A 13,646-nucleotide genomic window follows, 5' to 3' on the forward strand; every position below is an offset into this window, starting at 1 on the left:
GGGCAGACACATACAACCCGTACTGACGGTCGAGAGAATCGGCGAAGAAGGACTTTTAAGAGGGGTGGTCGGGCATAGACAACAGCTGGCAGGCATACCGACACAGCAGTACGTCGCGCCAGTAGGTCAATGGTAACTCGGCAGCTTCAGCATAAAGACTCTCGACAGGACTAGTGTAGAAGGCTCCGGTCGCAAGACGTATCCCCCGATGGTGGATGGAGTTGAGCCGGCGTAAGAGGGATGGCCGAGCGGACGAGTAGACGAAGCTCCCATAATCCAGCTTCGATCGGACTATGGACCGATACAAGCGAAGCAGGACAGTGCGATCCGCTCCCCAAGATGAACCGCTAAGAACTCTGAGGACATTAAGGGAACGTGTACAACGGGCCGCCAAATAAGAGACATGTGGAGACCAACACAGTTTCCTGTCCAACGTGAGCCCTAGAAACTTAGTTGTGTCCACGAATGGGAGAACAACGGGACCGAGATGTAAGGATGGCGGAACGAACGCTTTATATCGCCAAAAGTTGATACAAACCGTCTTCTCTTCAGAGAACCGGAAGCCATTTGCCACGCTCCATGAGTATAGGCTGTCTAGACAACGCTGAAGGCAGCGCTCCAGGAGGCATGTTCTCTGGGCACTGCAGTAGATCGCGAAGTCATCGACAAAGAGAGAGCCTGAGACATTAGGTGGAATGCAATCCACAATTGGATTGATAGCGATGGCAAAAAGGGCTACGCTCAAGACGGAGCCCTGAGGCACTTCGTTCTCCTGGAGGAAGACGTCGGACAATACGGAACCCACACGTACCCTAAACTTCTGATCCGTTAAAAAGGAATCAATAAAAAGGGGCAGGCGACCACGTAGGCCCCACCTGTGCATAGTGCGGAGGATACCTCCTCTCCAACAGGTATCATAAGCCTTCTCCAAGTCGAAGAACACGGCTACCGTTTGGCGCCTTCGCAAAAAGTTGTTCATGATGAATGTCGACAAGGTCACAAGGTGGTCAACAGCGGAGCGGCGGCGACGAAAGCCGCATTGGACATTGGTAAGTAGCCGTCGAGATTCAAGAATCCAGACTAACCGAGCATTAACCATGCGCTCCATCACCTTACAGACACAGCTTGTAAGAGAAATGGGGCGGTAACAAGAAGGAAGGTGTCTATCCTTCCCGTGTTTGGGTATAGGAACAACAACGGCATCACGCCAACGCATGGGGACTTGACCTTCGGTCCAGACGCGATTGTAGGTACGAAGAAGGAAGCTTTTGCCCGCCGGAGAAAGGTGTGCCAGCATCTGAACGTGAATGGCATCTGGCCCCAGAGCAGAGGACCGGGACAGTGCAAGCGCACGTTCGAGTTCCCGCATAGTAAAGGGGGCATTATAAGTTTCCAGATTCAGCGAGTGGAAGGAAGGTCGCCGAGCCTCTTCTGCCTCTTTCCTGGGAAGGAAGGCAGGATGGTAATGGGCGGAGCTTGAAACCACCGCGAAAAAGCGGCCAAAGGCGTTGGAGACAGCCACAGGATCAACAAGGACCTCATTACCTGAGGTCAGGCCAGGTACCGAGGAGTGGGCCTTAATGCCCGACAGCCGGCGCAGGCTACCCCAAACGACGGAAGAGGGAGTAAAACTGTTAAAGGAGCTGGTGAAAGAGGCCCAACAAGCTTTTTTGCTGTCTTTGATGACTCTACGGCATTGCGCTCGGAGTCGTTTGTATTCAATACAATTCGCCAACGTAGGATGGCGGCGAAAGGTGCGTAAAGCACGTCGTCTAGCACGGATAGCGTCCCTACAAGCCTCGTTCCACCAGGGGACGGAAACGCGACGTGAAGAAGAAGTAGTACGAGGAATGGAACGTTCGGCAGCATTGATGATAACAGCCGTGAGGTATTCGACCTGACTGTCACAACTGGGAAAATCGTGGTCCGGAAAGGTCGCCACGGAGGAGTAAAGTCCCCAGTCAGCTTTCAGTATGTTCCAGCTCGAAGGACGTGGGGATGGGGTGTGGTGCAGGAGACGAACGACACAGGGGAAGTGGTCGCTCGAATAGGTGTCAGAAAGGACATACCACTCGAACCGACGGGCAAGAGTGGTAGAACAGATCGAGAGGTCCAAGTGGGAGTAGGTATGAGTAGAGTCCGAGAGGAAAGTCGGGGCGCCAGTATTGAGGCAGACAAGATTGAGATGGTTGAAGACATCCGCCAAGAGTGAGCCTCTTTGACAGGATGCAGGAGAGCCCCAAAGGGGATGATGGGCACTGAAGTCGCCAAACAATAAAAACGGCGGGGGAAGCTGAACGATCAGGTGCATCATGTCAGCCCGACTAACAGCAGATGATGGTGGAGTGTAGATGGTACAAACTGAAAAAGTGAAAGCAGAAAGAGTAATGCGGACAGCTATTGCTTGGAGTGGGGTGGTCAATGGGATGGGATGGTAATAGACATCGTCCCGAATGAGCAACATGACCCCACCATGAGCTGGGACACCGTCCACAGGGGTGAGGTCATACCGCTCCGAGGTATAGTGGGTAAAGGCAATACGGTCAGTCGGGCGCAACTTGGTTTCCTGGAGACCAAGGACGAGCGGACAGTGCAGGCGGAGGAGCAGTTGTAATTCCTCCCGATTAGATCTAATACCTCTTATGTTCCAATGAAACAACGCCATCGCTAGTCAAAAAGTTGGGGGAACGAGACGGGGGAACAGCTGGTCACCTCGACGGCCGCGGAGGGCCAGGTTGCGAGGGAACAACGCTACAACCGACGGGAGGCAGATCCGGTTCCATCGACTCGTCGCCAGCTGCGGCCGCTGTCCCTGGTTGTGTAGGAGGGGCAGCATCGTTTGCCAACGAAAGGCCAGCTGAGTGCCTGGCAGCAGAGCGTCCCGGCAAAACTGAGGACGGCCGGGAGCAGCGACTCACGGATGGAGCATCAGACGAAACGCACCGGGGTGGAGAGGGGGATAGAGACTTCTTCTTGGAGGCCTTCTTGGAAGGCCGAGGAGGCACAGGGATGGTGGGCTGGACCCGAAGAAGGTCCTCACGCGCGGGGTCCGTTTTGGAACGCCGGACCTCGGAAGCTGGGGTCCGGAACGTTTCCCCGATGGACGCCTGAGAAGAGGACAGCTTCTCAGGTGGCGTGGGGGCAGGAGGAGGAGGAAGGGTGGCCCCTGGGGCAGAGGGGGTGGGGGCCACAGGGGAGGAGGATTTGGAAGGGAGGGATTTGGGAGGCGGAGGCAGAGCCCCCTGATGGGCGGAGGAGGCGGAAGGGGGACAGGATAGGGGTGAGGATACCGCGGAAGGAGTGGACACAACTGAGGCAAACGAAGTGGTCAATGGCACGGGATGGAGGCGGTCATACTTCTTCCTGGCCTCAGAATAAGAGAGCCGATCCAAAGTTTTGATTTCTTGTATCTTCTTCTCCTTCTGATATGCGGGGCAGTCTGAGGATCTAGGCGAGTGGACGCCAGGACGATTAATGTGGTGGGGTGCATGTATGTTCCTCACGAAGAGGACGTCCACAATCGCCACAAAGGGGCTCAGCCTCACACCGTGACGACATGTGCCCAAAGCGCAAACACCTAAAACAGCGCATAGGAGGCGGGACGTAAGGTCGCACGTCACACCGGTAGCACATCACCTTTACCTTCTCCGGGAAAACGTCCCCCTCGAAGGCGAGGATAAGGGCCCCGGTGTCGATGCGACGGTCTTTGGGGCCGCGCTGGACTCGCCGGACGAAATGCACGCCTCGGTGCTCCAGATTGGCCCTGAGCTCCTCATCAGATTGTAGCAGGAGGTCACGATGAAAAATAACCCCCTGCGTTCTATTTAGTGCCAGATGTGGGACAATGGATACTGGGATGTCCCCTAGGCGGTCGCACGCCTGGAGCGCCGCCGACTGTGTGGCGGAGGTGGTCTTGATAAGAACGGACCCTGAACGCATCTTGCTGAGAGCCTCGATTTCCCCGAAGATGTCCTCAATGTGCTGAACAAAGAACATGGGCTTGGAGGTGGCGAATGTCCCCCATCGGTTCGAGAACAGACCAAATAGCGGGGGAAGTACTTCGCTCCAAGCTGGCGGGCCTGTCCCTCCTCCCATGGAGTGGCCAAGGGGGAAAGGGCAGGAGAACCAGAACTAGAAATGGTACCTTTTCTTTTGAAAGACTCGACCGCAGAGCGACCTGATACGTGTTGACGTTTCATATGCGAAATGTCCGCCCCGATACCACCCACTCCGACCAGGGGCTCTCCCCACGGGCGCCACCCAGCCGCAGCAAGGGCCACCTGGCAGGATGACCATTGCCGGGAGTCCTGATGCCCCAAGGAGACGGGCATCTACTCCTTGGCCGACGTGGGGAGGGTGCAGCTCGGGTATCGGCAGTACGATCCCTGTGTTGTCGGGGGGCTACAACCTAGATGGTACATGACGACCCCACCACAACGGGCTGGCTACCGTGCTGGATTTCTGGTGCCATGGAAAGTCCATCATGATCGCTGGTGCAGATGGAGATGCACTATGGGCGTAACTTGGACAACCCATCAGGCGTTTAGGCCCAATTTGAGGAATAGTGGGTATGGTTACAACGCCGGTGCAATGCTGAGTGCCAAGGTCTTAGTGCACTTAGGACCAGTGGTACACCACGTAAGGTGTCCTTCCCCAAAAGGCTCGTACTTCTGTAGAATTTTGAAAAATGGAGGTCAAACCCCAAGGGGGACCATCACATGGAAGGCCGAAACGGTTGAAACTCCTTTTAGTCGCCTCTTACGACAGGCAGGAATACCTCGGGCCTATTCTTACCCCGGACCCGCAGGGGGGGGCCTGCAGAGAGTTGGCCCATAACAGAGTGGAAAGGAATTTTACGTGAAGCCACAAATCTGCACCGGACGGGTCATGGGGAATGATTGACAGTAAGCATAAAACTTCAAATTTTTATGGTCATATAAAAGTCACGAATATATTTCTCCAGTACCTAACACTTTGCGTTAAAAATAGAACTACATGGACATTATAAAATTTTGTGTGTGTGAATTTAAAGCACTCTTCTGTGGCATCATTAGTGCTCTGTAAAATTAGATAAAGCTATTACACTACCAACACGAGCACAGTAGTCCTACCTCTGTCGAAGTACTGGTCTTGCATATTGTTATAGAATTTAAAAGATAAGAAGAGCTCTAAATTTAATAATGCCCTTGCTGCAATCAATTTGACAATTCTAGACAATTAAAATTATGGAAAATAAACACGAAATGTAAAAGTTTAGCTTAGCTCACCTGGTTTCAAGAATTTGGGCCTCTGCTTTGAACTCTGTGCTGTCATAACTCAGCTTCACATGAAAAATGACATGTATCTATAACACCAACATTATTAGTTACTACAAAATAATGAGCTGTAATTACTGTCATACTTTGAGCTATTTTTACTGTGGATATTTAAATAACAAAAACAACACTTTAATATTTATAGAAGTTCTAAAATTAATTTTTGCTAGTTCTCACCTGATAAAGATTGTCCTGTATGACATCAGACAAACTGTGCTATTTGTACTTTCAGTTTTTGAAGGAAGACTCTAGTCATGTAGTCAACTGAGACTTCATCAGCTTCTAAGACACTGCAAAAATAGAAACAGACTTTAAACATTAGATTAATGTACTCAGTCTAGGAATCAAGCAGTAAAAACCATTATTCCTCTAGGAGAGAGAAAGAAAAAAAATATTACCAAAAATCCTGCACACAATGCTGGCATTAGGCCAGGAGTACCACTATTTTGTTTCCCACGTCAACACTGAGACAAAATGAAATAGTTATTTATTAATGAAAGTTTTAAAACCCTAAGCTGTAAGGATCTAAGCAAATTTTAACATCTAACATTTTACAGAAATAGATCTGACACTCCATCAGCAAAAAATCTGAGATGAAACAAGCGTTAAGGAAATTTAACACTTAAAAGGTAGAAATTATGGACATCGGCAGCTTAAAGCAAACATCACATACTGTTTACGTACTTTAAAGCCTTAGGAAAAAACTACTAACCCAAAAAATATTCACTCATGCCAAAAGATCAAATTAGCCTACAAACAGTACCTACAGTAGGAAGGCAAAATGCAACGAAACAGAAATGAACCAAGTAGAGCAGCTACAACCAACAGAGGTAATCATATGGGCCAAACAGGAAATCATCATCTATGACTTGGTATAGTAAAAAAAAGGCAGTTAAACAAAAGTAAAGAAAATAAATAAACCAATTATGTTTAACCTAATGCGAGGAAAAAAAGACTACTATGTGAGAAGCAGACTTGATCTCTCACGTAAACAGGAGTTAAACTGATGTATGCCTGGCGTTGCAAGCCCTCAGTTTCTGCGAAGAGCAGTGGAGAAAAGAGGAATGTTCGGTGCGATTATATATAAGAAACAAAGATGCTGTGACTTACCAAACAAGAAAGCGCTGGTAGATAGACAATAATAAACACACACACACACACACACACACACACACACACACACACACACACACAAATTTCAAGCTTTCGCAACCCCTGGTTGCTTTATCAGGAAAGAGGGAAGGAGAGAGAAAGATAAAAGGATGTGGGTTTTAAGGGAGAGGGTAAGGAGACATTCCAATCCCAGGAGCGGAAAGACTTACCTTAGGGGGAAAAGGACAGGTATACACACTCGCGCACACGCACATGTAAATGTCTTTGCATTTACACGTGTGTGTGTGTGTGCGCGTGCTCCCCCCCCCCCCCCCCCCACACACACACACACACACACACACACACACCTGTCCTTTTTCCCCCTAAGGTAAGTCTTTCCGCTCCCAGGATTGGAATGACTCCTTACCCTCTCCCTTAAAACCCACATCCTTTCATCTTTCTCTCTCCTTCCCTCTTTCCTGATGAAGCAACCAGGGGTTGCGAAAGCTTCAAATTTGTGTGTGCGTTTGTGTGTTTTTATTATTGTGTCTATCTATCAGCGCTTTCTCATTCACAGCAAATGTTTCCCTCTATTATATTCATAAACAATATGGATTCTATAACATGATGTTATTAGTGATTTTTTCAAATGAGCTGAGCTACAGGTCACTGTCACCACAAACATGTTTATTTAGTTTCACTTTCGTTGGCTTCACCTACACACACACACACACACACACACACACACACACACACCCTTCAACCCCCCCCCCCCCACTAAGAAACATGTCAATCTGTCACTACAACCAGTTCCTACCCCCCCCCCCTCCCCTCCCCCCTTTTCCCACATTCATACACCAAAAGGTGATGTGACAGCTGCCATTAATATCACATCACCGGCCAAAGTCGACGATTCTTACCAAACATGCCTCTTGCTGTGACTGACAACTGTAGCGGCGTTCCAAAACTTTTGAAACCCATTTTCAGTTTCTGCAGGAAGATTGTTTCTTGTGAAGAAGACACTAAGATGAGGAAGCATCACTGACTCAAGAATTTCATTACTTTTAGAATTAGTATATTGGTCTACATTACATTAATACTTGTTCCAAAATCACAAATACTACATTTTGTAATCATGTTAAATGTGTCAGTTTAACATAAGATTTCATCACACAATATCCGCCCCCCATTACTACTTCATATCTAAAAATTCATGTACTGACTTGGCAAATGACACCAAAGATTTTTGTGGCAGCATAATTCACCACTTTTGGTGCCAAAGTCAGATTTAACCCAGAATAGTGAACATCACCATTTCTCCTGGTGTTGGAGCTACGCACTTTGCTAATAGTTTTCAATTTGGATGGGTTATTAATAACAAGCTTCATGATTGACTATACATGTTGCAACGGTACTGCGAATATCACAAGTTTTTAATATAAATGTCTGCAAGGTTATCTTGGATAGCCTCCAGTTCTCATTCTGATTAAAGACTTTCGTGCAATGAATACTTTTTCTCTTAATGTTGAATTACCCCAAAATATGTCATCATATGAAAGCAGTGAATGAAAACAGGCATAGTAGGCTAATTTACATATGTGTTTATTACCAAAATTTGTAATAACCCTAATATATGTGGCTGAACCTAACCATTTCAGCAGATTATCAATGCGTTTCTTCCAATTCAATCTCTCATCAATGCACACACGCAGAAATTTGGAATATTCTGCCTTAGCAACAGACCTCTGATTCAAGTCTGTATTATCACTGGTGTTATGCCATTTACTGTACACCATTGTATACACTGTGTTTTCTCAAAATTTGGTGAGTCCACTTGCAGAGAACCACTTAATAATCTTCTGAAAGACATCTGTGCTGGCATAAGCTGTCGCCAGCACACCGGCCAGCAAAGATGAAGTGCGAAGATCGATAGTAGGAGCTGGATCAAGCATGCACATCATGAGAGAGGCCAATGACACACACGCAAGCAACATTTCGCCAACGCCCTCGACAGCACATATTTAGGCCACCGTTGCTGACTGGAGGGCACTCGCTCGACTCACTACTCCCGTTTCGCGTCTGTCAGTTCAATCGTAGAGAGGCCTCAGTTCACATCGCAGGTTATGACAGTACATAGGGACCAGATTAGTGACTACAGTGAGACTAAAGTTTGTGATAGCAAGATTACCAATATTGTCTGCAAGGGGACTATTACTCATGAGCTTGTACCACAACACATGAACTCTATTCAAAATATGCAAATGTTCATGTAAATAAAAAACCATATTAAATCTTGTGTATTTGTGTTGTAGAAAGAGGATACTGGCCATCCATAACAACATCCTCTCCCTTGCTTCTTTGCAGTAGAAGACTCTACACTGTTATTTACTATTTCCTCAGCTAATTCTTGTTTGTCTGATGTGATTATTATACTAGTAGCATCAGCAGAAAGAAGTAGCTTTTTATCTTCAGGAATAGAGTGGCAAGTCATTAACATATATAAAGACCAATAAGTCACCTAATTCTCGTCTCTGTGGTACACCATTCTTGATACCTCCCCTGTTAGAGGACCCTGCTGATTTTTGCAGACTTGCCTGTACTGTTAATTTTAACATTCTGCATTCTTCCAGTTAAATATGAATCAAGGTAAACGTAAATAATTATCTGTACTTAGATGCTTTCTCTTTTGGTCCTTTTTTTTTTTTTTTTTTTTACGTATTTGTCTGACAATCATTTTCAGTGGTGCACTGGGAAACACATGAACTTTTTGTTATTACTTTCCCAACCAGCTGAGTGTTTCTTTAGCTGTGGAACTACTTTGATTACATCTTCTCTTTCAGTTTCTCAAATTTAAATCCATCATGTGTCTTGCAGCAGTATACTGCCTTGCTAAGTTGATTTGTCCCTCTAATGGCACCAGTTGGGGAGTTAAATTACTAAAGGATGTTATAAAACTGTTCTTGGGTATTATACCAACTGACCCTGTCTCCTCTTTTCAGTACATCTGTCAAGACAGGTATCAACTGGATGTCATCCTTATCTCTCTTTGTGATGAGAGTTAGTTTGTTTTTGGTTTTAGGGCGCAAAACTTCTATGGTCATTAGCGCCCAGCCCGTGACTTAGGAAACAGTAAAAAACCGAAATTGAAAACCAACAGCAATGGGAACAAAGTCATAAAATTGGAGAAACTAAAAGCAGAAGGAATGCTTAAAAATCCACTACAGAAAGGGGTTGGTTGTCCCCAAAAAAAGCTTTAAATGACTGACGTCATTTCACTGTCACTAATAAACCGGAGAACGCGGTCGGCTGAGCGCGTGTCATCTGCTAAAATCGACGATAGATCAGGCGATAGCTGCAGACGGGAGCGTAACGGATTAAAATAGTGGCATTCAATCGAAAGGTGTCTTACCGTCCACAGCTGAGAGCAGTGGGGACAGAGTGGGGGAGGACCGCCGCTTAAAAGATGTCGATGGCTAAAAAGACAGTGCCCTATCCGGAGTCTAGCTAAAATTACCTCCTCCCGACGACGCGTTCGGGAGGAAGAGGTCCAAGCGCAAGGAAGGGCTTTCACTTCCCGCAATTTATTATGGGGAAGCGTTGACCAATGCGCATGCCATAAATGAGCAACTTTGCGACATAAACCGCTCCGTAGATCGGTGAAGGGAAGCGACTGAATAGCTGGCCGACGAAGAGAGACTGCAGCCTTGGCCGCTATATCGGCCGCCTCATTCCCACAGATACCAGCGTGTCCCGGGAGCCAGAGGAACGCCACCGAGACGCCCCCCCAGGTGGAGCAAGCGCAGACAGTCCTGAATCCGATGGACCAGAGGGTGCACAGGGTAAAGAGCTTGGAGACTGAGGAGAGAGCTGAGACAATCGGAGCAGATAACGTACTGTATCCGCCGATGGCGGCGGAGGTAGTGGACAGCCTGGAGAACAGCGTAGTATACACCGAACACTGGTCGGGAAGCCGAAAGTGATTTGGGGTGTCGCCAACAATATAGGCACTCCCTACACCTAACGATGTTTTCGAGCCGTCGGTGTAAATAAATGTGGCGTCCATCATTTGTGCACATAGAGCAGCAAATGCCCGACGATAAACAAGTGTAGGGGTACCATCCTTGGGAAATCGACAAAGGTCACGGAGCAGGCAGATCCGGGGACGGAGCCAAGGCGGTGCTGTACCCCAAGTTGTCAAGAAGGTTTTAGGAAAGCGGAAGGAAAGAGAATGGAGCAGTTGACGGAAGCGGACTCCCGGGGGTAGTAGGGAGGAGGAGCGGCCTGCATACCCTACATCAAAGGAGGCGTCGAAAAAAAAAGTCATGGGCTGGATTAGCAGGCATGGAAGACAGATGGCTAGCATAACGACTTAGAAGGACTGCTCGGCGATTGGACAGCGGAGGTTCAGCAGTCGCTGCATAAAGGCTTTCCACAGGGCTAGTGTAAAAAGCTCCAGACACTAAACGTAATCCACGGTGGTGCACAGAGTCGAGACGACGAAGAATAGACGGCCGAGCAGAGGAGTAGACTATGCTTCCATAATCCAATTTCGAGCGCACTAAGGCGCGATAGAGGCGGAGAAGGACCACTCGGTCCGCTCCCCAGGAGGTACCATTCAGGACACGGAGGGTGTTGAGGGATCGCAGACAGCGAGCCGAAAGATAGGAAACGTGGGAGGACCAGCACAGTTTTCTGTCAAACATAAGACCCAAGAATTTAGCGACGTCTGAAAACGGAAGGTTGACAGGTCCTAGATGTAAGGAGGGCGGAAGAAACTCTTTACGTCACCAAAAATTAACACAAACGGTCTTACTGGGAGAGAAACTGAAGCCTGTTTCGACGCTCCAAGAGTGGAGGCGATCGACACATCCTTGAAGACGTCGTTCAAGAAGGCTGCTCCATTGAGAGCTGTAGTAGATCGCAAAATCATCCACAAAGAGGGAGCCCAAGACATCAGGAAGGAGACAATCCATAATTGGATCTATAGCAATGGCAAACAGTACAACACTCAGCACGGAGCCCTGGGGTACCCCGTTTTCTTGGGAGAAAGTGCGGGAGAGAGTAGTGTTCACCCGCACCCTAAATGTGCGCTTTGCCATAAATTCGCGAAGAAAAAGGGGCAGCCGGCCTCGAAAGCCCCAAGAGAACAATGTGCGGAGGATGCCTGTCCTCCAACAGGTATCGTATGCTCTCTCCAGATCAAAAAATATTGCTACCGTTTGGCGTTTCCAGAGAAAATTGTTCATGATATAAGTGGAGAGAGCAACAAGATGGTCAACTGCAGAACGATGCTTTCGGAATCCGCATTGAGCAGGTGTTAAAAGACTGCGGGATTCCAGCCACCACGCTAAACGGTAATTCACCATACGCTCCAAAACCTTACAGACACTACTCGTGAGAGAAATGGGGCGATAGCTAGAGGGGAGATGTTTGTCCTTTCCAGGTTTCGGAACAGGAACGACGATAGCTTCCCGCCATCGTCTGGGAAAAGTACTGTCGGTCCAAATTCGATTATAAAGGCGAAGGAGGTAACGCAGACTATGGGTTGATAAATGCAGCAACATTTGGACATGGATACCATCCGGTCCTGGGGCGGAGGAGCGAGAAGAAGAGAGTGCATGTTGGAGTTCCCGCAAGGAGAAAACAGTATTGTAGCTTTCGCGATTTTGAGAGGAGAAAGCAAGATGTCGCACTTCCGCTGCACGCTTCTTCGAGAGAAACGCTGGCGGGTAATTTAAAGAGCTCGAAATCTCGGCAAAGTGCTGACCCAACGAGTTAGAAATTGCGATGGGGTCCACTAATGTGTCATGCGCGACAGTGAGCCCAGAGACCGGGGAGAAACTAGGCGCGCCTGAGAACCGTCAAAGCCGACTCCAAACTACCGAGGAGGGAGTGAAGGTGTTAAATGAGCTAATAAAGAATTTCCAGCTTGCCTTCTTGCTATCGCGGATGACACGACGGCATCGCGCTCGGAGCTGCTTATAGCGGATACAGTTGGCCAAAGTAGGATTGTGGCGGAAAACGCGGAGAGCACGTCGCCGCTCACGTAGTGCATCACGGCATGCCTCGTTCCACCAAGGAACTGGGGGCCGCCGGGGCAATTCGGAGGTGCGTGGTATTGAATGTTCCGCAGCTGTAAGAATAACGTCGGTAATATGTGTGACCTCATCGTCGACGCTGGGAAAGTGACGGTCATCGAATGTCGCTAGAGACGAAAAAAGTGTCCAATCGGCGTGGGCAAACTTCCAGCGTCGCGGGCGCATGTAGGGCAGTTGAGGCTGCAATCGAAGGACACATGGAAAGTGGTCACTCGAGTGTGTATCATCAAGGGCGAACCATTCGAAGCGCCGAGCTAGCGGAACAGTACCGACCGCAAGGTCCAAATGAGATAAATTTGTCGTGGAGGCAGACAAAAATGTAGGGACCCCAGTGTTGAGGCAAACTAGATCTGCATGGTGGAAGACGTCTAGCAATAGTGAGCCACGTGGACAAGGATGTGGAGATCCCCAAAGCGGGTGGTGGGCATTGAAGTCCCCAACCAGCAAATATGGGGGTGGAAGCTGACCAAGAAGATGAAGGAGATCAGCTCGTGCCATTGGTGTGGACGATGGAATGTATACAGTACAAAGAGAGAACGTGTATCCGGAAAGGGAAAGACGGACGGCGACAGCTTGGAAGGAGGTGTTTAAATGGATTGGGTGATAATGGAGAGTTTCATGGAGAAGAATCATGAGTCCTCCATGTGCTGGAGTGCCTTCAACAGAGGGGATATCATATCGGACGGACTGAAAATGAGGGAGAACAAAGTGGTCATTGGGACGCAGCTTTGTTTCCTGAAGACAGAAGATGACCGGCGAGTAGGATTGTAAGAGAATCGACAATTCATCCCGATTGGCTCGAATACCGCGGATATTCCAGTGGATAATGGACATAGGGTGAACAGAAAATGGAGGAATGTGACCAAGGTCGCTGTCAACTCAACGACTGCTCTGAGCTTGCGACCGACAGCATGGAATGGCATTCAGCCGAAGGCAGAAGATCCTGATCCATAGGTTGGTCAGGAGCAGCTCCTGCCACCAGCGACCGGCCGGTTGATCGGCCGCCAGCAGTGCGCCTCGGCGACACAGAAGACGGCCAAGGGCGATTTCCGCCAGGTGGTGCTGTAGATGGGACACGCCTTGGCGGAGAAGGAGAGGAACTGGGTTTCTTTGTAGCCTTCTTGGAAGTATGATGTTTAGA

General features: G+C 48.5%; 1 protein-coding gene across 3 annotated transcripts in view; it reads right to left on the reverse strand.

Annotated features, from left to right (window-relative positions):
- Nucleotides 1-13,646, reverse strand: part of LOC126262263 (probable ATP-dependent RNA helicase DHX35) — a 233,149-nt gene that overhangs the window by 211,036 nt on the left and 8,467 nt on the right. Inside the window, exons 2-3 of one of the 3 annotated variants that reach the window (XM_049958758.1) lie at nt 5,493-5,605; nt 5,268-5,320 (exon numbers count right to left, since the gene is read on the reverse strand). In XM_049958758.1, the coding sequence (XP_049814715.1) occupies nt 5,268-5,313 (46 nt within the window). In that variant the 5' untranslated portion in view covers nt 5,314-5,320; nt 5,493-5,605. Of the gene's footprint in view, nt 1-5,267; nt 5,345-5,492; nt 5,606-13,646 lie in introns of all 3 variants that reach the window. The other 2 variants (XM_049958757.1, XM_049958759.1) reach the window with 2 other exon arrangements.

This window comes from Schistocerca nitens, chromosome 6 (assembly GCF_023898315.1).
Source record: "Schistocerca nitens isolate TAMUIC-IGC-003100 chromosome 6, iqSchNite1.1, whole genome shotgun sequence".
NCBI lineage: Eukaryota > Metazoa > Arthropoda > Insecta > Orthoptera > Acrididae > Schistocerca > Schistocerca nitens.